At 42.3% G+C, this 23,611-nt stretch overlaps 1 protein-coding gene across 2 annotated transcripts in view; it reads left to right on the top strand.

Annotated features, from left to right (window-relative positions):
* tead1a (TEA domain family member 1a) overlaps positions 1-23,611 on the top strand; it is a 100,387-nt gene that overhangs the window by 58,352 nt on the left and 18,424 nt on the right. The window contains exons 4-10 of one of the 2 annotated variants that reach the window (XM_031801989.1): positions 11,263-11,327; positions 12,928-12,990; positions 13,729-13,740; positions 18,269-18,394; positions 18,489-18,535; positions 19,068-19,129; positions 23,198-23,313. In XM_031801989.1, the coding sequence (XP_031657849.1) occupies positions 11,263-11,327; positions 12,928-12,990; positions 13,729-13,740; positions 18,269-18,394; positions 18,489-18,535; positions 19,068-19,129; positions 23,198-23,313 (491 nt within the window). The remainder of the gene's footprint in view (positions 1-11,262; positions 11,328-12,927; positions 12,991-13,728; positions 13,741-18,268; positions 18,395-18,488; positions 18,536-19,067; positions 19,130-23,197; positions 23,314-23,611) is intronic. The other variant, XM_031801990.1, reaches the window with a different exon arrangement.

The raw sequence follows: 23,611 nt of genomic DNA, 5'->3' as shown, positions 1-23,611 counted from the left end.
TGTGCGATGTACAGTACATTATTTTTGGTTGAAGTAAACGTTGAAAGGTAAAACACATTCATCAGGCATCGTAAGACCTGCAGTAAGGTCACTTGAGGATGTCTCTATTTTTCCATGTGTGATTTCCAGCATGCTGGGGTAATATTTCTATCCAAGCCTCTGTCAGAACACCAGAAGATCCAACACACAGGAAGCATGGCTAATTACTCCCATTAAAACCAACCAGCACCATTCACTCACACTGACTCTCACTCCTTACCTGTTGGCTGATTGGGCCATGAGTTGAAGTAGTAGACCACAGTTTGGGAGAGAGGGAATGTGGTTTTCTTAGAGCGCCTGTCTGCTGTATATATACTTTGCATTCGCACACAAACAGGCTTTTTAATTTGGAAAATTGCGATGAATGCCAAACCAGGACGTGGTCTGTGGCCTCCCCAGGGTATACCCCAAGTTCATCATAGACTGGGCTGAAGTTTGGAGTCATTCTAAAACCACTGAAGTACTTTATTTTGAGTGGAGGCTACCGGGATCTGCTGTAAAGCAGCCTTCCTAGATGTTCATGCATTAATCTGATTTTGAAACCGTGTGGTCTGGAAGAACTGCTGAAATGGAAATAGTTCTATTAATAAACATCCTCAATATCCCTGCATACATACAACAGCGTGCCTTAATCACAATTTCTGGAATGTTTCTGCCTTTCATTTCACACGTGTGTGCATTACTGTGCCAAGGCATTGCGTGAGAGAAGTTAAGGGCTTGTAAGCAAGTATTTCACGGTAAGGTCTACTACACCTGTTGTATTTGCCGCATGTGACAATTAGATTCATTTGTTCTCTTGTGCGTCTTTGGCTGACCAGTGGCTCCTTTTGTATAAGGAAGTGCATTGTGATTGGTGGAGAGTGGAGGCGTCCATAGGGAGGGCTGGAGGGCTATGTTGATAATGAGAGAAGCCATCGTCATGGTGTCAGACCATCTGACTTTGGCCTTGAAGTCTTTCTCTGGCCCATTCTCTAAATGGGAGTGGGGGGGGGGGGGGGATCATAATGTACCGTGTCAAGCGATCTACAGGGCAGCTGGTCGGGATGGAGTCAGATGTCAGTCTGCCAGGAGTGAGTGTGTGTGTGGATGTATTTGTCAGGGGGAGTTACGGCTGCACCCATTGACTGCTCTGAGGGAAACACCTACATTGGAGCTATAGATGGTATCTGACGAAGCTCCATATCTCCAAGCTAAGGGATTGGTCAGAGCAGCACCATCTGGTTTAGGTACACAGGTTGTTCACAACTCTAGGTCTATTTCCTTTCAGGGTTAACAGGTCCAGAAATACTTTTTTGTTTCTTTCATTCTTTGTTTTTTATCTTAGTTTGCATGCCTCTTTAGTTGCAATACATAAACCTAATGTGTCTTAACAATCTTTTTTTCTTCTTTTTTGTACATTTTTCTTCTCTTTTTTCTCTCCATTTTTAAAATGTTTACCTTTATTTAACAAGGCAAGTCAGTTAAGGACACATTCTTATTTTCAATGACAGCCTAGGAACAGTGAGTTAACTGCCTTGTTGAGGGGCAGAACGACAGATATTTACCTCGTCAGCAGCCTTTACGGTTACTAGTCCAACGCTCTAACCACTAGGCTACCCTGTCGCCCCATTTAATCACTCCACCCCCCCCCCCTTTAGAGGAAAAATATCTTTGTTTTTTACACATTTTACATATACATTTGACATACATTACCAAACAACCTCTTTAATACCAACCCTCAGCCACTCTCAGCCCATCCCACCTATCACCATAGACCGTCCGTGTTTGGTTTCCACGTGCCATATATTTTTCAATTGTGCTGTGATGTTTTACAACATTATTTACACGTTCTAATCATATGTTATCCACAGATTGTGAGCTAAAGATGAAAACCTTTCCTACCAGTATTATTATATTATTTATTGACTGATTATGTCTTTCCAGATCGCCCAACACTGCTAGTTGTAAGGTTCATTTTAAGTGCATGTTGTGATTTTTTTTAAACCATTCCTGAACCTGTGACCAGCAACAAGCTACATAGGGGCAATACCAGAATAAGTGGTCTATTGATTCTGTCTCTTCGCAACAAAATCTACAGAGCTAAGATTGTTTTATGCCCCATATACAGTTGACGTCGGAAGTTTACATACACTTAGGTTGGAGTCCTTAAAACTCGTTTTTCAACCACTCCACAAATTTCTTGTGAACAAACTATAGTTTTGGCAAGTCGGTTAGGACATCTACTTTGTGCAAGACACAAATAATTTTTACAACAATTGTTTACAGACAGATTATTTCACTTATAATTCACTGTATCACAATTCCAGTGGGTCAGAAAAGTTGACTGTCAGAAAAGTTGACTGTGCCTTTAAACAGCTTGGAAAATTCCAGAAAATTATGTAATGGCTTTAGAAGCTTCATCCTTGGGAACAATTTCCAAATGCCTGAAGGTACCACGTTCATCTGTACAAACAATAGTACGCAAGTATAAACACCATGTGACCACGCAGCCATCAAGTTTCGTTCTGTCTCCTAGAGATGAACGTACTTTGGTGCAAAGTGCAAATCAATTCCAGAACAACAGCAAAGGACCTTGTGAAGATGCTTGAGGAAACAGGTACAAAAGTATCTATATCCACAGTAAAAATGAGTCCTGTATCGACATAACCTGAAAGGCCGCTCAGCAAGGAAGAAGCCACTGCTCCAAAACCGCCATAAAAATGACAGACTACGGTTTGCAACTGCACATGGGGACAAAGATCGTACTTTTTGGAGAAATGTCCTCTGGTCTGATGAAACAAAAATATAACTGTTTGGCCATAATGACCATTGTTATGTTTGGAGGAAAAAGGGGGAGGCTTGCAAGCCGAAGAACAAGATCCTAACCGTGAAGCACGGGGATGGCAGCATCATGTTGTGGGGGTGCTTTGCTGCAGGAGGGACTGGTGCACTTCACAAAATAGATGGCAGGAAAAATGATGTGGATATATTGAAAAAACATCTCAAGACATCAGTCAGGAAGTTAAAGCTTGGTCGCAAATGGGTCTTCCAAATGGACAATGACCACAAGCATACTTCCAAAGTTGTGGCAAAATGGCTTAAGGACAACAAAGTCAAGGTATTGGAGTGGCCATCACAAAGTCCTGTCCTCAATCCCATAGAAAATTTGTGGGCAGAACTGAAAAAGCGTGTGCAAGTAAGGAGGTCTCCAAACCTGACTCAGTTACACCAGCTCTGTCAGGAGAAATGGGCCAAAATTCACCCAACTTCCTGTGGGAAGCTTGTGGAAGTCTACCTGAAACTTTGACCCAAGTTAAACAATTTAAAGGCAACGCTACCAAATACTAATTGAGTTTATGTAAATGTCTGACTCACTGGGAATGTGATGAAAGAAACAAAAGCTGAAATAAATATTTCTCTCTACTATTATTCTGACATTTCACATTATTCAAATAAAGCGGTGATCCTAACTGACCCAAGACAGGGAATGTTTGCTAGGATTAAATGTCAGGAATTGTGAAAAACTGAGTTTAAATGTATTTGGCTAAGGTGTAAGTAAACTTCCGACTTCAACTGTATATAGCATTCTGTTGGTGGCAAGAATTTTGTATAATAATTGAAATGGAAAAACTCTTAAGTGTTGAGTCAAGTGTAGTTTTTTGTACCAGCTGTGCCATGGAAATGGTACATAGAAAATCTCGCAGCTGTCAATATTTTTGTCCTCTGATGAAACTGGTATATTTTTATATTTATGCCAGTTCCTTTCAGCCAATTTGTATCTATAATATATGTCAGGCAAACAAGTTCCCTACCTTCTCCCTTTTCCACTTGCCTCCTCCATTTTTGTGGTAGCGCTGCAATCAGTTGGTTGTAAATTTGGATTGAGCAGATATTCCCATATATTTTCGATAACTGCAAATGTGACAACTCCTCCATTTCTAATGTCATTCATAATGTCATTAATAAATCTAATTCATTTTTAAACATTTTTTCCATAAAGAATGTTTTTTTATTCATCAGTATATTTGAGTTTAACCATAACATTTGTTGTAATATGTGTTCTATCTTTTCTGGAGGATAAAACTGAATTTGTAAGGCTTGTTTAAGAAAGGACAATACTTTAAACAAAATTACATTTTAAATTAGTTGGAAATGAGAAGCTATAATCTGTATGAATTTTTTTTGAACAAAGGAAGAGCTTTTCTTTATAATCTACTGGAGAATCATTTTGGGTTTAAATATAATTTATGTATGAGTGAAACTTTTCGTGAGAGGTTTAAAGCGTTAATATTTATTAATCTTAGCCTCCCAAACTCATATTCATTATATAAATAGGCACATTTAATTTTGTCTGGCTTAGAATTCCAAATAAAATGAAATATATTTTACTCATATGATTTTAAAAACGAGTCATCTGGAGTAGGCAATGCCATTCATAAGTAAGTAATCTGTGATAGGACCAAAGAGTTAATCAGTGTCATTTTTCAAAAAATATACAAGTATTTACCTCTCCATGGTTGCAAAATCTCATCTATTTTTGCTAACTTTCTATTGAAATGAATTGTGGTATGTGAATACCAAGTATGTCTACTTCACCATCCACCCATTTTATTGGTAACCTACAAGGTAGTGTAAACACTGTATTTTTAAAATATCCAATACGTAATATGGTCTTAACACACTTACCATTTGTTGGTCACCTGTTTCATAGGTTTCTGAAGCTTTAAGGTCTCTTATCACATGGGTGGTTGTATTATTCCCATACCAGACTCCACCCCAAGGTAGCCCTCTATGTTTGTGTGTGAAAATATGGAGACCAGACCAGACAGCGCCCAGGGGATGGAGCTGGACTGCAGTAAAGATACAGCAACTTTAGCCATGGTAGTGTTCAAGTGCGTTGTAGTTATAGCGCTTCTCTCCCGTCTCCCCCATCTCTCCCTAGCCAGCCCGGGAACTCCAACTGAAAGGCTGGCTTTAGACTTTTGTGATGCTAATGTGAGCCTGAGACCCTTGAGTCATCCATCATGGCCGGCGGGACAGCTAGGCTATTGTCCAGAGGATTTGGGTCTCTCATGCACTCACTCCGCACAGCCGGGAGACAGGGGCCTGCCTGGGGCCCAGTGCATTCTGGGTAGGGGGAGTAAAGAGTGGAAAGGATTAGGGCGCCGGTCGCTATGTAAATATGGGTTAATCAGAGAGCTATGGAAGGAGGGTGCGTGGCTGTGACAAGTTAGAGCACTGGACCAAGAGACAACATTTGGTTGTACATGGACATCATTTTGTGATTTGTAATGTTGGGAGTCATTACATTTGATACGTTTGAAGTTGCTAGCCTCCCAACCTTGATAGCAACATGCAGCAAACGGATGGAACAGTACAATACTGAGGGCAGCTACTTTAATTGGTTCAAGATTTAATTGTATAAGCGATAAATTTTTTGGTTTTCATGCCATTTTTAAATCAGGAACAAGCCAAGTCACAGTCGTCTTTCCTGATATCTGTGATTCACAATGACACTTGGAAACATCTCTGAGAAATGCCTTTAAATCTATTGATATGATGCTGGAAACAGCTCATATTGCCTGGCAGTAGAAATGTATGGAGTAAGGTTTAATGGTAAAACCACATGAAGGGTGCAGTGAATGTGTGTATGAGTGATCCTCCTGTTGTCAGAATGCCAGAGTCTTCTCTGGGGTCCTCGGACATCACCGTGTTCTACTGCAGAGCCTCGTGGGAGTGTGGTCAGTGTGGGAAAGGAAATGAGTGTTAAAAAGATCTCAGCTTAGAGACGTGCTGTAAACAAGAAAAAACTTTTTAACACGGTTACCAACTCTTTGACGCATATCAGCTACAGGCATCAAGCTCTCTGGAATGTGTCAGTTGTCAATGGTGGGTCATGATAAAGTAACTTTCTCTGGTTATGTTGTGTGTGTGTGTGTGTGTGTGTGTGTGTGTGTGTGTGTGTGTGTGTGTGTGTGTGTGTGTGTGTGTGTGTGTGTGTGTGTGTGTGTGTGTGTGTGTGTGTGAGTGTGAGTGCGTGCGTGCGTGCGTGCGTGCGTGCGTGCGTGCGAAGTGAGTCAGTGTGGGTCAGGGTCCTGCTCCCTCCATCAGCCTGGGCAGTGGAACACAGAACTGACCACACACACTGTCAACTGTCAAGTGGTTTTGCAGCAGTCTGCTGATCAGGCAAACCAGAGTAATGAGAGCTTTAACCTCCAACCTAACATTGTCAAACATGTCCAACCCATACACCAACCCTACCTCGTCGACCCACAGAACTCACAACTCCAACTTGTTAACCCTAACTCCAATCTATACAGTAGTAAGGGCTGCAACAAATGTAAAACATTTCTTAACGTTTTCAACTGCCATGTTTTCTCTCGTTTAAACGTATTAAAAAGCAACATAAAATTAAGCAAATTCACAGTTCAGATATGGTCACATACTGTACAGTATGACCAATAGGGGCAATGCGATTCAATCTACTGCAGTCCTACCTTCCAAATCAAATTGTATTTGTCTACAACTGGTGTAGACTTTACTGTGAAATGCTTACTTACAAGCCCTTAACCAACAATGCAGTTCAAGAAATAGAGTTAAGAAATTATTTACTAAGTAAACTAAAGTAATAAACAGCGAGTAGCAGCAGTGTAAAAACAAAGGAGGGGTTGTCAATGTAAATAGTCCAGGTGGCCATTTGATTAATTGTTCAGCAGTCTTATGGTTTATGGCAGTCTGAGAAGCTTTTTGGTCCTAGACTTGGAGCTCCTGTACCGCTTGCCGTGCGGTAGCAGAGAGAACAGTCTATTTATTTTATTTATTTATTTTACCTTTATTTAACCAGGTAGGCAAGTTGAGAACAAGTTCTCATTTACAATTGCGACCTGGCCAAGATAAAGCAAAGCAGTTCGACAGATAAAACGACACAGAGTTACACATGGAGTAAAAACAAACATACAGTCAATAATGCAGTATAAACAAGTCTATATACAATGTGAGCAAATGAGGTGAGAAGGGAGGTAAAGGCAAAAAAGGCCATGATGGCAAAGTAAATACAATATAGCAAGTAAAATACTGGAATGGTAGTTTTGCAATGGAAGAATGTGCAAAGTAGAAATAAAAAATAATGGGGTGCAAAGGAGCAAAATAAATAAATAAATTAAAATGAAATACAGTTGGGAAAGAGGTAGTTGTTTGGGCTAAATTATAGGTGGGCTATGTACAGGTGCAGTAATCTGTGACTTGTGTGACTGGAGTCTCTGACAATGTTTTGGGCCTTCCTCTGACACTGCCTAGTATACAGGTCCTGGATGTCAGGAAGCTTGGCCCCAGTCATGTACTGGGCTGTACGCACTACCCTTTGTAGTGCTTTACAGACAGATGCCGAGCAGTTGCCACACCAGGCGGTGATGCAACCGGTCAGGATTCCCTCGATGGTACAGCTGTAGAACTTGAGGATCTGGGGACCCATGCCAAATACTTCCTCCCGAGGGGGGAAAAGGTGTTGTCTATATTCAATAGGCAATGACTTGAAAAACTACAAACCTCAGATTTCCCACTTCCTGGTTGGATTTATTCTCAGGTTTTTGCCTGCCATATGAGTTCTGTTATACTCACAGACAACATTCAAACAGTTTTAGAAACTTCAGAGTGTTTTGTAACAAAATCGACTAATTATATGCATATTCTAGCTTTTGGGCCTGAGTAGCAGGCAGTTTACTCTGGGCACCTTTTTATCCAAGCTACTCAATACTGCCCCCCAGTCCCAAAGAAGTTAAAGGTATTGCTCACATCGGCTACGGGGAGCATGATCACATGCATATTTCAGTGTTGCTTGCCTCAAAGCGAGCATAAAGGACATTTAGCTCGTCTGGCTGGCTTGCGTCACTGGGCAGCTCACGGCTGTGGGCCTTTGTAGTCCGTAATGTAGTCCGTAATAGTTTTCAAGCCTTGCCACATCCGACAAGAGTCAGAGCAGGTGTAGTAGGATTCAATCTTAGTCCTGTATTGACGCTTGCCTGTTTGATGGTTTGTCTGAGGATATAGCAGGATTTCTTGTAAGTGTCTGGATTAGTGTCCCGCTCCTTGAAAACGGCAGCTCTAGCCTTTAGCTCGGTGCGAATGTTGTCTGTAATCCATGGCTTCTGGTTGGGATATGTACGTACAGTCACGGTGGGGACGACGTTGCCGATGCACTTATTGATGAAGCCAATGACTGAGGTGATATACTCCTCAATGCCATTGGATGAATCCCGGAACATATTCCAGTCTGTGTTAGCAAAACAGTCCTGTAGCATGGCATCCGCGCTAGAGGTCGACCGATTATGATTTTTGAGGTCGACCGATTTAAAAAAATAAAAATAAAAAGTATTTGTAATAATGACAATTACAACAATACTGAATTAACACTTATTTTAACTTATTATAATACATCAATAACATCAATTTAGCCTCAAGCAGATAATGAAACATGTTCAATTTGGTTTAAATAATGCAAAAACAAAGTGTTGGAGAAGAACGTAAAAGTGCAATATGTGCTATGTAAGAAAGCTAACGTTTCAGTTCCTTGCTCAGAACATGAGAACATATGAAAGCTGGTGGTTCCTTTTAACATGAGTCTTCAGTATTCCCAGGTAAGAAGTTTTAGGTTGTAGTTATTATAGGACTATTTCCCTCTATACCATTTGTATTTCATTAACCTTTGACTATTGGATGTTCTTATAGGCACTTTAGTATTGCCAGTGTAACAGTATAGCTTCCGTCCCTCTCCTCGCTCCTCCCCGGGCTCGAACCAGCAACACAATGACAACAGCCACCACATCGAAGCAGCGTTACCCATGCAGAGCAAGGGAAACAACCACCCAAGGCTCAGAGCGAGTGAAGTTTGAAACGCTATTAGCGCGCGCTAACTAGTCAGCCATTTCACTTCGGTCACACCAGCCTCATCTCGGGAGTTGATAGGTTTGAAGTGATAAACAGCGCAATGCTTGACACGCAATGATGAGCTGCTGGCAAAACGCACGAAAGTGCTGTTTGAATGAATGTTTACGCGCCTGCTTCTGCCTACCACCGCTCAGTCAGATACTTAGATACTTGTATGCTTAGTCAGATTATATGCAACACAGGACACGCTAGATAATATCTAGTAATATCATCAACCATGTGTAGTTAACTCGTGATTATGATTGATTGTTTTTTACAAGATAAGTTTAATGCTAGCTAGCAACTTACCTTGGCTTACTGCATTTACGTAACAGGCAGTCTCCTTGTGGAGTGCAACAAGAGAGAGGCAGGTCGTTATTGCGTTGGACTAGTTAACTGTAAGGTTGCAAGATTGGATCCCCCGAGCTGACAAGGTGAAAATCTGTCTTTCTGCCCCTGAACGAGGCAGTTAACCCACCGTTCCTAGGCCGTCATTGAAAATAGAATGTGTTCTTAACTGACTTGCCTAGTTAAATAAAGATTACATAAAGGTGTAAAAAAAATATATAAAAAAATAAATCGGCACCCCAAAATACCGATTTCCGATTGTTATGAAAACTTGAAATCGGCCCTAATTAATTGACCATTCCGATTAATCGATCGACCTCTAATCTGCGCCATCTGACCACTTCCGTATTGAGCGAGTCACTGGTACTTCCTGTTTTAGTTTTTGCTTGTAAGCAGGAATCAGGAGGATATTATGGTCAGATTTGCCATATGGAGGACGAGGGAGAGCTTTGTACGCGTCTCTGTGTGTGGAGTAAAGGTGGTCGAGTTTTTTTCCCTCTGGTTGTACATGTGACATGCTGGTAGAAATGAGGTATAACAGATTTAAGTTTGCCTGCATTAAAGCCTCCGGCCACTAGGAGCGCTACTTCTGGATGAGCATTTTCTCGTTTGCTTATGGCCTTATACAGCTTGTTGAGTGCGGTCTTAGTGCCAATCATCGGTTTGTGGTGGTAAATAGACGGCTCGTGTGGCCTACAGCTTATCATGAGGTATTCTATCTCAAGCGAGCAATACCTCGAGACTTCTTTAATATTAGACTTCGCGCACCAGCAGTTATTGACAGCTGCTCTGTCCTGCTGATGCACAGAGAAGCCAGCCAGCTCTATATTATCTGTGTCGTCGTTTAGCCATGAAAACGTTTTCAGTTAGGGATTTTTTCAAAATGTTAACGATCCCAATTTCGTTTAGATGTTTAAACGTCACACCTCTACAGTACTACCTGTAGACGTCCATTGTATTCTGGTCTAACACTGCTAGTAATATGTTCCCCACCATTTTTCCTGCTTTTGAGGGATCATGAAAGGATATATTGTCTAGTTGATATTTGCTTGAAGGATTCGCAAGGCATTTTCTTTTATTTCTAAGTGTTTTTTTAGAGAAAACTAATTTGAATGTTTGTTTCACATGCAGTAATGACATTAATTGGCTGGTTTTACAGAGAAAACAAGCACAGCAGGGATTTGTGATGGACCTGATTTTGAACAAGGTTTCAGAAAAAAGCTGAGTGAAATAGAGCAATGTTACCTCTGAAACGTTTGACTATAATAATGTCCATCAGTGCAGAACCTTCTCTGTCTTGGCTCTCTTCTGGCAGTGCAATCTTTTTGTCTAGTTTTGAAAATAAAGATTAGCTTACTCAACTCATAGTGGGCTATTTTACGAGTATCATGGGGGAGGGATTTTCTTGGTTTCGTCTGTTAGGTTGAGGGTCTTTAATCTTCTCTCTCTCTTTCTCCTTCCCTCCCTCCATCCCTCTCACTCTCTCCCTCCCTCTCTCACTCTTTCCTTAACCCTCTCTCTCCCTCTCTCTTGTTTAGCGCGCCTGCCAAGTCCTGCTGAGCGTGTTTGCAAGCTGGTGAAAAGAATGAATTATTCAGCAGTAAGCATGCTTACAGCTGGCCGTTTTGCGGCCTTTGATCTGGGGATTGGGCGTCTGCATGAATGCCCATATTGTCATGTTATGTGTACACGATTGAGAGTAGGGAGGCCCCAGCATGGGCGGTGGGAGATTACAGTGCGGGCCTGCTGGGAGTAGGGTCACACCACTAAATCCCCCAGATGCTGTTTGTTCGGCCGAGGTCACATGTTGTCCGTGTGGCCTTAACACAATGGTCCCCTCCAAGTGAACGAGGGTTAGTCTCCCCCACCAGGCCCCCTCCACATATACCCACCTGTCTAGAGTGGACACAAAAGTCAGGCGGCCACTACCTACACACCCAGACTGCTGTCTTAGTGCTTTGTTTCTTCCCTCAGGTCGCAATGAATTGATAGCAAGATACATCAAACTAAGAACGGGAAAGACAAGGACAAGAAAGCAGGTAAGAGGGACTGCCTTTCCCATATGAGTTTTCACATTTTTTTTCTTTTTTTTTGTGGCAAGGGGGGGAGTGGTATGAAATGGCATGGTCTCCGAACTCAAAATATCAGAGTCCCTCCTCTTGGCCACAGAGACAAAATGTTGCCATTTTAAAACTAATTTCCTGCAATTCTACACATTTCAGTTTACACTTTTTTTCTTTCTCTCTCTCTCTCTCTCTCTCTCTCTCTCTCTCTCTCTCTCTCTCTCTCTCTCTCTCTCTCTCTCTCTCTCTCTCTCTCTCTCTCTCTCTCTCTCTCTCTCTCTCTCTCTCTCTCTCTCTCTCTCTCTCTCTCTCTCTCTCTCTCTCTCTCTCTCTCTCTCTCTCTCTCTCTCTGTATATATATATAATTAGTATTACTTAAAACATTTATCACATTTTCTGGCATGGCGGCAACGATTTAGCAATGGCTGCACGTCGCTGAGAAATGAATATAGGGGAAACACTGACTCAGATATGCTGTGCACTATGTAATGAAACCTGAACCACTCACTGTCCAATCCCTGAAGTAGTCACTCACTGTCCTATCCCTGATGTACATACTCACTCACTGTCCAATCCCTGAAGTAGTCACTCACTGTCCAATCCCTGAAGTAGTCACTCACTGTCCAATCCCTGATGTACATACTCACTCACTGTCCAATCCCTGATGTACATACTCACTCACTGTCCAATCCCTGAAGTAGTCACTCACTGTCCAATCCCTGAAGTAGTCACTCACTGTCCAATCCCTGATGTACATACTCACTCACTGTCCAATCCCTGATGTACATACTCACTCACTGTCCAATCCCTGAAGTAGTCACTCACTGTCCAATCCCTGATGTAGTCACTCACTGTTCAATCCCTGAAGTAGTCACTCACTGTCCAATCCCTGAAGTAGTCACTCACTGTCCAATCCCTGAAGTAGTCACTCACTGTCCAATCCCTGAGGTATACTCACTCACTGTCCAATCCCTGAAGTAGTCACTCACTGTCCAATCCCTGAAGTAGTCACTCACTGTCCAATCCCTGAAGTAGTCACTCACTGTCCAATCCCTGATGTACATACTCACTCACTGTCCAATCCCTGAAGTAGTCACTCACTGTCCAATCCCTGATGTACATACTCACTCACTGTCCAATCCCTGATGTAGTCACTCACTGTCCAATCCCAGATGTACATACTCACTCACTGTCCAATCCCTGATGTACATACTCACTCACTGTCCAATCCCTGATGTACACACGTTGCCATTTTCTGTGCAGCCCTTAGAGGGTGCTGGAATGCAGGTCATCTGACACCACAGGCTGAACTCAGACACTTTGAGCTGTGTGGCTATGCATAGAATCAAAACAGGTCTCCTATTGAAGAATGTTTTTGCATGATGCATAGCACTTGATGTCAAAAGACCACAGGTGTTTTTTCACTGTTGAATCTTAGCCAGAGAGAAAGGTGGAGGGATACACGGCGCTGGCAGCAGTTGTCAAGGGAGGAGTGTGTGTCCCCAGTGTCGTGGTTAGGCCCGCTTTCTTTTCATCTCCATGGTAACAGTCTGTTCCCTTGTCTCCCTCCCAACAGGTCTCCAGTCACATTCAGGTTCTTGCCAGACGGAAATCTCGGGAGTTTCACACCAAGCTAAAGGTAAGAGCAACTGCCTACTGCACTGTTTGTGTAGCTTCCTGTTTCTGTTGCCGTGGTGACAGGTGGGATGCATCTAAGATTCCTCACATCTGATATTCCTGTTTAGCATTCGATGGGTTAGTCCCAGACTTCCCCGTGTTGTGCTCTGTTTCTTATTGCTTCCTGTAACTAACAAAAGAATAGCGGAACTGAAATGTCTTTGCAATCTGATAGTTCTTCACTCTTTGTCACTGATCAAGGATTTAATTGTATGTTCAGTTTCATAATATTTCATTAAACAGTGTTGTACAATGCAGATCTCTTCCGTCAACTTGCAAGAAAATACTGAAATATAATTTTTTTAGTTATATAAATATTGATCATGAAAATAGATTGCACAATATTCACAGTGCATGATGTTAAGACAGCAAGCCACTGACAGCAAATTCAGGCAGCGTACTGCCAAGACGTGTTCGCTGTTGATTGTACAGTAGATGAGCTAGCAGTCAGCCAGAAGTTATGACCTTATTATCGTTTAACACGGAAGCTGTTCGTGCAGGTTCGGCTTGCATGGCCTATGTTTGCAAGGTCATGCTTTACATACCACTGTCAATACCTCCCATTTCATCTCTAACTACCGGAACATTATCATCATCCTATGTTGTAATACAGGCACTAGTTAGTCTTGTCCAAATAGCGAAGTATACAGGTGATAAGTGGCCTGTAAGAATATAACCACTCTCATCTCTTTGCATTCAGGTCACATGTATGGTAAGTACCACCCTCAATATACTGTACTGTTGGCTGTGCTTCAGGCCCGTCTGTATAGCTTGATGTGAAGGTGTCCCTGCTCTTAGATCCATAGTGTTGTGTTCTGCTGCGGAAGGCCTATGTACTGTGTAATGTATGTCCTGTGTGTATCTATCACCAGCAGCTACTGCGTACGCTCCATCTCAGTGCGTCGTCATTGCCAGCATGCTCATCTTCTCCCAAGGCTTCTTTCATTCAAATGGCAGTGAGGCAGTCCATTAACCCAAGCATACAGTGCCAGTCAAAAGTTTGGACACACCTACTCATTCAAGGGTTGTTCTTTATTTTCACTATTTTCTACATTGTAGAATAATAGTGAATACATCAAAACTATGAAATAACACATATGGAATCATGTTGTAACCAAAAAAGTGTAAAACAAGATTCTTCAAAGTAGCCACCCTTTTCCTTGATGACAGTTTTGCACTCTCTTTGCATTCTCTCAACCAGTTTCATGAGGTAGTCACCTGGAATGCATTTAATCTAACAGGTGTGCCTTGTTAAAATATTATTTCTGGAATAATGCATAATGCATTTGAGCTAATCAGTTGTGTTGTGACAAGGTAGGGGTGGTATACAGAAGATAGCCCTATTTGGTAAAAGAGTCCATATAAAAGTCCATATTATGGCAAAAACAGCTCAAATAAGCAAAGAGAAATGACAGTCCATAATTACTTTAAGACATGAAGGTCAGTCAGTACGGAACTTTGAAAGTTTCTTCAAACGTCGTCACAAAAACACTATGATGAATCTGGCTCTCATGAGGACCGCCACAGGAAAGGAAGACCCAGAGTTACCTCTGCTGCAGAGGATAAGTTCATTAACTGCACCTCAGATTGCAGCCCAAATAAATGCTTCAGAGTTCAAGTAACAGACACATCTCAACATCGGCTGTTCAGAGAAGACTGTGTGAATCAGGCCTTCATGATCGAATTGCTGCAAAGAAACCACTACTAAAGAACACCAATAATAAAAAGAGACTCGCTTGGGCCAAGAAACACGAGCAATGGACATTAGATCAGTGGAAATCTGTCCTTTGGTCTGATGAGTCCAAATTAGAGATTTTTGATTACAACTGCCATGTCTTTGTGAGACCCAGAGTAGGTGAACGGATGATCTCCGCATGTGTGGTTCCCACTGTGAATCATGGAGGAGGAGGTGTGATCGTGTGGGGGTGCTTTGCTGGTGACACTTTTTGTGATTTATTTAGAATTCAAGGCACTCTAAACCAGCATGGCTACCACAACATTCTGCAGCGATACGCCATCCCATCTGGTTTGCGCTTAGTGGGACTATCATTTGTTTTTTAACAGGACAATGACCGTAAACACACCTCCAGGCTGTTTAGGGGCTATTTGGCCAAGGAGAGTGATGGAGTGCTGCATCAGATGACCTGGCCTCAACAATCACCTGACCTCAGAGTAAACGACCACAGAGTGAAGGAAAAGCATCCATCAAGTGCTCAGTATATGTGGGAACTCCTTCAAGATTGTTGGAAAAGCATTCCTCATGAAGCTGGTTGAGAGAATGCCAAGAGTGTGCAAAGCTGTCATCAAAGCAAAGGCTGGCTAGTTTGAAGAATCTAAAATCTATTTTGATTTGTTTAACACTTTCTCGGTTACTACCTAATTCCATATGTGTTATTTCATAGGTTTGATGTCTTCACTATCATTCTACAATGTAGAAAATAGTAAAAATAAAGAGAAACCCTTGAATGAGTAGGTACAGTTGAAGTCGGAAGTTCACCTACACCTTAGCCAAATACATTTAAACTTTTCACAATTACTGACATTTAATCCTAGTAAAAATTCCCTGTCTTGGGTCAGTTAGGATCACCACTTTATTTAAAAAATGTGAAATGTCAGAATAATATTAGAGAGAATGATTTATTTCAGCTTTTATTTCTTTCATCACATTCCCAGTGGGTCCAAGTTAAATTGTTTAACTTGGATCAAAAGTTTCAGATAGCCTTCCACAAGCTTCCCACAATAAGTAGGGTGAATTTTGGCCCATTCCTCCTGACAGAGCTAGTGTAACTGAATCAGGTTGGAAGCCTCCTTGCTCGCACACGCTTTTTCAGTTCTGCACACAAATTTTCTGTGGGATTGAGGTCAGCGCTTTGTGATGGCCACTTCAATACCTTGACTTTGTTGTCCTTAAGCCATTTTGCCACAACATTGGAAGTATGCTTGTGGTCATAGTCCATTTGGAAGACACATTTGCGACCAAGCTTTAACTTCCTGACTGATGTCTTGAGATGTTGCTTCAATATATCCACGTAATTTTAGGACTCGTTTTACTGTGGATATAGATACTTTTGTACCTGTTTCCTCCAGCATCTTCACAAGGTCCTTTGCTGTTGTTCTGGGATTGATTTGCACTTTTCGCACCAAAGTACGTTCATCTCTAGGAGACAGAACAGGTCTCCTTCCTGAGCGGTATGCCGGCTGCGTAGTCCCATGGTGTTTATACTTGCGTACTATTGTTTGTACAGATGAACGCGGTACCTTGAGGCATTTGGAAATTGCTCCCAAGGATGAACCAGACTTGTGGAGGTCTACTATTTTTTTTCTGAGCTCTTGGCTGATTTATTTTGATTTTACCATGGTGCCAAGCAAAGAAGCACTGAGTTTGAAGGTAAACCTTGAAATACATCCACAGGTTCACCGCCAATTGACTCAAATGTTGTCAATTAGCCTATCAGAACTTGCCAAACTATAGTTTAACCTCTCTGGGATACCTGGCCAAAAGCCAGTGAAAATGCAGAGCACCAAATTCAAATAAATTACTATAAAAATCAAACCTTCATGAAATCACACGTAAGATACCAAATTAAAGCTACACGTGTTGTGAATCCAGCCAACATATCAAATTTAAAAAAGGCTTTTCGGCGAAAGCAAACAATGCTATTATCTGAGGGTAGCACCTCCGTAAACAAAGAGAGAAAACATATTTCAACCCTGCAGCCGCGACACAAAACGCAGAAATAAAATATAAATAATGCCTTACCTTTGACGAGCTTCTTTTGTTGGCACTCCAATATGTCCCATAAACATCACAAATGGTCCCTTTGTTCTATTAATTCCGTCGATATGTATCCAAAATGTCCATTTAGTTGGCGCATTTGATCCAGAAAAACACCGGTTCCAACTTGCGCAAATTGACTACAAAATATCTCAAAAGTTACCTGTAAACTTTGCCAAAACATTTCAAACTACTTTTGTAATACAACTTTAGGTATTTTTAAATAATAATTGATCAAATTGAAGGCGGGATGATCTGTGTTCAATACAGGAAGAAAACAAACTGACGCTACCTTTCTGGGCACGCGCCTCTATCTAACAGTACACTTGAAGTGACCCTCGTTTTGAACAGGGATACTTCTTCTTTACACAAAGGAAAAACCTCAACCAATTTCTAAAGACTGGTGACATGCAGTGGAAGCGATGGGAACTGCAAGAAGGTCCCTTAGAAATCTGGATTCCCAATGAAAACCCATTGAAAAGAGAGTGACCTCAAAAGAAAAATCTGAATGGTTTGTCTTCTGGGTTTCACCTGCTACATAAGTCCTGTTATACTCACAGACATGATTCAAACAGTTTTAGAAACTTCAGAGTGTTTTCTATCCACATCTACTAATAATATGCATATCTTATCTTCTGGGGATGAGTAGCAGGCAGTTGAATTTGGGCATGCATTTCATCCAGACGTGAAAATACTGCCCCCTGTCACCAGGAAGTTAACAAGAAATTTGTGGAGTGGTTGAAAAACAATTGTATGTCAACTTCCAACTTCAACTGTATGCCAACACCTTTTACTGATACTGTATGTTTTTCATAAATTTGATTATAATGTACGACTTATAAAATGTCCACAGATGCCACTTCTCTACAGAGAACTCAAGCACCGGAGTGCTTTCTTTCCAATGTTCAGCATACACTAGAATCTTGCCCTGATGTCCTTGGTTGTGGGATTCTTTCAATCACTTAGGGCTGGAATCAATCTGTATCCGTGTTATAGCTCGATTGAAATTTAAAGGCAATGTTCCAACGTTAAAGGAGACTGCAGTAAACGCTGCCAATGTCAGCTCAATCAGAAATTACCTTCGAATTTTAACTCGGATCCTCCGCAATACGGATTAAATCCAGCCCTTAGTTGCGCCACTTGTGACAATCTGTTTGGGTAATGTACTGTTTGTTCATACAAGACAAGCTCTGCCCTTAGAATAAAAACACATTTAAATGGTTAGGTATTCAATTCAAGACTCAATAACAACACAATGGGTGTTCTGTGTTTTTATTCACCAGGCTCAGAGAAAAATGAAGAGCAATAGAATTCTGTACTCTTAAAAGCACATATTTTTCAGGCAAATAGACGGCCTTGTGTGTGTGAGGTTGTCTATATGTGTGTGGGTGTGTGTGACTGTTTGGCTGTTGTTACTTCTTCTTTGTCCCACCACTCTGAGTCATTGTGTTGTGTTCTGCTGAAGGACCAGAGTGTGAAAGACAAGGCACTGCAGAGTATGGCCTCCATGTCCTCGGCTCAGATCGTCTCTGCCACTGCCATCCACAACAAGCTGGGCCTCCCAAGACCCACCTTCCCTGGGGCGACAGGAGTAAGACACCCCTCACTAAACCCACATATTTCGTAACAATTGACTTAATGTGCATTGTGCTGTCCTGATTGTCCATTAATTTACTCTTCCCTAGTTTTGGCAGGGTATGATATCCACTGGCCAGCCTGGATCATCACAAGAGTAAGTCGTCCTAATGTGTCTTTTTTTAAATGTATTTTATTTCACCTTTATTTAACCAGGTAGGCTAGTTGAGAACAAGTTCTCATTTGCAACTGCAACCTGGCCAAGATAAAGCAAAGCAGTGTGACACAGACAACAACACAGAGTTATACATGGAGTAAACAATAAACAAGCCAATAACACAATAAACAAATCAATGACACAGTAGAAAAAAGAAAGTATATATACAGTGTGTGCAAAAGGCATGAGGAGGTAGACAATAATAGGCCATAGGAGCAAATAGTTACAATTTAGTAGATTAACACTGGAGTGATAAATGAGCAGATGATGATGTGCAAGTAGAGATACTGGTGTGCAAAAGAGCAGGAAAGTAAATAAAATAAAGTGTCTGTCTTGTTATTGATAATATACGATGATGAAGTAACTAACTAACTAATTTGTTAGCTCGATTTTATAACTTATCTACCTAGTTAATTTTTTGTATTATTACAATAACCAGGTCAACTTCCTAATTGTGTCTTTTTATCTTCAGCATTAAGCCATTTTCCCAGCAGACCTACCCCAGCCAGACAGCTGTAACGACCACCATCTCAGGTGAGGGTGCCCTTTTACCCAATCCACCTGATTTCTATCAGCTCATTTCACTTTATCTGAGGCCAACGCTCAAACAAAATGGCACCTATTGGCACCTCCAATGGCATCTATTACCAGGGCATTAATACTGTTACATGGCTAATGCTACTAGTGATATAGCTAATGGGTATCATGTTAGTGAGTGTATTTATCCAGGTAGGCCAGTTGAGAACAAGTTCTCATTTACAACTGTGACCTGGCCAAGATAAAGCAAAGCAGTGCGACTAAAAACAACAACACAGAGTTACACATGGGATAAACAAACGTACAGTCAATAACACAATAGAAAAAATCTATATACAGTGTGTGCAAATGGAGTAAGGAGGTAAGGCAATACATAGGCCAATAGTAGCGAAGTAATTACAATTTAGCAAATTAAAACTGGAGTGATAGATGTGCAGATGATGATGTGCAAATAGAAATACTGGTGTGCAAAAGAGCAAAAATAAAAACAATATGGGGATGAGGTAGGTAGATTGGATGGGCTATTTATAGATGGGCTGTGTACAGCTGCAGCGATCGGTAAGCTGCTCAGATAGCTGATGCTTAAAGTTAGTGAGGGAGATATAAGTCTCCAACTTCAGCGATTTTTGCAATTCGTTCCAGTCATTGGCAGCAGAGAACTGGAAGGAAACGCAGCCAAAGAGGTGTTGGCTTTGGGGATGACCAGTGAGATATACCTGCTGGAGCACGTGCTACGGGTAGGTGTTGTTATGGTGACCAGTGAGCTGAGATAAGGCGGAGCTTTACCTAGCAAAGACTTCTAGATGACCTGGAGCCAGTGGGTCTGGTGATGAATATGTAGCGAGGGCCAGCTGACGAGAGCAAACAGGTCGCAGTGGTGGTATATGGGGCTTTGGTGACAAAACGGATGGCACTATGATAGACTGCATCCAGTTTGCTGAGTAGAGTGTTAGAGGCTATTTTGTAAATGACATCGCCAAAGTCGAGGATCGGTAGGATGGTCAGTTTTACGAGGGTATGTTTGGCAGCGTGAGTGAGGCTTTGTTGCGAAATGGGAAGCTGATTCCATATTTAATTTTGAATTGGAAATGCGTAATATGAGTCTGGAAGGAGAGTTTACAGTCTAGCCAGACACCTAGGTATTTGTAGTATAAGTCAGAACCGTCCAGAGTAGTGATGCTAGTTGGGCGGGTGGGTGCGGGCAGCCATCGGTTGAAGAGCATGCATTTAGTTTTACTAGCGTTTTTAAGAGCAGTTGGAGGCAACGGAAGGAGTGTTGTATGTCATCGTTTGGAGGTTTGTTAACACAGTGGCCAAAGAAGGGCCAGATGTATACAGAATGGTGTCATCTGCGTAGAGGTGGATCATATAATCACCAGCAGCAAGAGCGACATGATTGATATATACAGAGAAAAGAGTCGGACTGAGAATTGAACCCTGTAGTACCCCCATAGAGACTGCCAGAGGTCTGGACAACAGGCCCTCCGATTTGACACACTGAACTCTATCTGAGAAGTAGTTGGTGAACCAGGTGAGGCAATCATTTGAGAAACCAAGGCTATCGAGTCTGCCGATGAGGATGTAGTGAATGACAGAGTCGAAAGCCTTGGCCAGGTCGATGAACAGTACTGTCTTTTATCGATGGCGGTTATGATATCGTTTAGTACCTTCAGCGTGGCTGAGTTGCACCCGTGACAAGCTCGGAAACCGGGTTGCACAGCGGAGAAGGTACGGTGGGATTAAAAATGGTCAGTGATCTATTATTTACTTGGCCTTTGAAGACTTTAGAAAGGCAGGGCAGGATGGATATAGGTCTGTAAAATTTTGGTCCAGAGTGTCTCCCCCTTTGAAGAGGGGGATGACTGCAGCAGCTTTCCAATCTTTAGGAATCTCGGATGATACGAAAGAGAAGTTGAACAGACTAGTAATAGGGGTTGCAACAATGGCTGAGGACAATTTTAGAAAGAGAGGGTCCAGATTATCTAGCCCAGCTGATTTATAGGGGCACAGGTTTTGCTGTCTGCTGTCTGGATTTGGGTGAAGGAGCAGCTGGGGAGGCTTGGACAAGTAGCTGCGGGGTGCGCGGCGCCGCTGGCCGGGGTTTAAAAAAAATATTTATTTTTATTTTTATTTTTACCTTTATTTAACCAGGCAAGTCAGTTAAGAACACATTCTTATTTTCAATGACGGCCTGGGAACAGTGGGTTAACTGCCTGTTCAGGGGCAGAACGACAGATTTGTACCTTGTCGGCTCGGGGGTTTGAACTCGCAACCTTCCGGTTACTAGTCCAATGCTCTAACCACTAGGCTACGCTGCCGCCCCTTTCCTCCTGGGGTAGCCAGGAGGAAAGCATGGCCAGCCATAGAGAAATGCTTATTGAAATTCTCGATTATCGTGGATTTATCGGTGGTGACAGTGTTTCCTAGCCTCAGTGCAGTGGGCAGCTGGGAGGAGGTGCACTTATTCTCCATGGACTTGACAGTGTCCCAGAACTTTTGGGAGTTAGAGCTACAGGATGCAAATTTATGTTTGAAAAAATTTGCCTTTGCTTTCCTAACTGACTGTGTGTATTGGTTTCTGACTTTTCTGAAAAATTTCATATCGCGGGGACTATTCGATGCTAGTGCAGTATGGCACAGGATGTTTTTGTGCTAGTCGAGGGCAGTCAGGTCTGGAGTGAACCAAGGGCTATATCTGTTCTTAGTTCTACATTTCTTGAAAGGGGCATGCTTATTTAAGATGTTGAGGAAATTACTTTTAAAGAACAACCCGGCATCTTTTACTGACGGGATGAGGTCAATATCCTTCCAGGATACCTGTGCCAGGTCGTTTAGAAAGGCCTGCTTGCATAAGTGTTTTTAGGGAGCGTTTGACAGTGAAAAGGTGGTCGTTTGACCGTGGACCCATAACAGATGCAGGCAATGAGGCAGTGATTGCAGAGATCCTGATTGAAAACAGCAGAGATGTATTTGGAGGTTAAGTTGGTCAGGATAATATCTATGAGGGTGCCCATATTTATGGATTTTAGGGTTGTACCTGGTGGGTTCCTTGAAAATTTGTGAGAGATTGAGGGCATCTAGCTTAGATTGTAGGACGGCCGGGGTGTTAAGCATATCCCAGTTTAGGTCACCTAACAGAACGAACTCTGAAGATAGATGGGAGGTAATCAATTCACATATGGTGTCCAGGGCACCGCTGGGAGCAGCTAATCAGCTAAGACAACAGGTAAAATGGCAATGAATGGGCAGAGAGGGTCAGTTAACTACACACACGGCCTGAGTTCGAGGCTGGGGCCGACAGATAAACAAAATAAACAAAAATGGAGTACTGTGATTAATGAACAGTCCAGCAGGCATCACTTATGTAGCCAGGTGATCATAGGGTCCAGTAAACAGCAATAGAAACAGGGAAGCCGTTAGGTAGTCGTTACTACGCTAGCAAGCAGGGGACATGGCGTTCATAAAGTTAGCAGGCCGGGGCTAGCAGAAGCGTCTTCACCGACGTCCGACTAAGGTCGGTTGAGGGCACATCGGACAAAATTACTATGGCAGCTTCGGGGTTGGGCCACTCAGTAGCAGCTTGCTATCTGCGATGATCTGAAGTAATGGTCCAGAGCTTACAGCAGGAATCTGGTGATGTAGTGGAGAAAAGTAGTCCGATATGCTCAGGGTTGATATCGCGCTGTGCAGCCTGGTGGGTATTATCCAGGCTAAAAGCGGCTAGTGTCTCAGCTAAAGGTAAAGGCCGCTAGCAGTGGCTAACAATGACTAAATAGCTAGTAGATAATTAGCTAGTTAGCATCTGATGGCTAGCTTCTGATGGAGGTTCTAGCTATAAGGTCTAAAAATAGCAGATCCGTATCACATTGGGTGAGGCGGGTTGCCGGAAGCTATATTTAATTTAAAAATTGAAAAATAAATGTATTGAAATATTTACACAAAAAAATGTTTGTTTTTTTACACGGGACAATGACAAAACACGTCTGCACTGCTACGCCATCTTGGATTGCCTAGTGCCAGTAAACGGTGGATAGTGAGGTGACAGTGTTGTGTGTAATCCCCCAGCGTACGAGCCCCCCACGGCTACAGCCCCGGCCTGGCAGGGACGCTCCATCGGGACCACCAAACTCAGACTGGTGGAGTTCTCTGCCTTCCTGGAGCAGCAGAGAGACCCTGACACTGTGAGTACATGCCCTACTGTCTTCCTTCCCACACACAGAAAAACACACCTGGGTAAACCCGTACTTGTTTCTCAGACAGCATCCCAAACCAGACCAAAGCAGACCAAACTTGTGCCGTTTCCTGAGGTCAACCATACTTCCTCAAACTGGTTGTTACGCACGCCTCTATGAAGAGGGAACGCAACACCCTGCTACAACTAAACACTCCGTGAAGCGAAAAAGGTATGGACTGTAGGTGCGAGTAAGGATGACAACAGGCAAAATGTGGTACCGTTTACAAGGACTTTATTCCTTTACA

The sequence above is a fragment of the Oncorhynchus kisutch genome, linkage group LG22 (genome assembly GCF_002021735.2).
Source record: "Oncorhynchus kisutch isolate 150728-3 linkage group LG22, Okis_V2, whole genome shotgun sequence".
NCBI classification, from domain to species: domain Eukaryota; kingdom Metazoa; phylum Chordata; class Actinopteri; order Salmoniformes; family Salmonidae; genus Oncorhynchus; species Oncorhynchus kisutch.
Note: the sequence above shows the minus strand (reverse complement) of the source record. Positions and strands in the feature narration are given on the sequence as shown.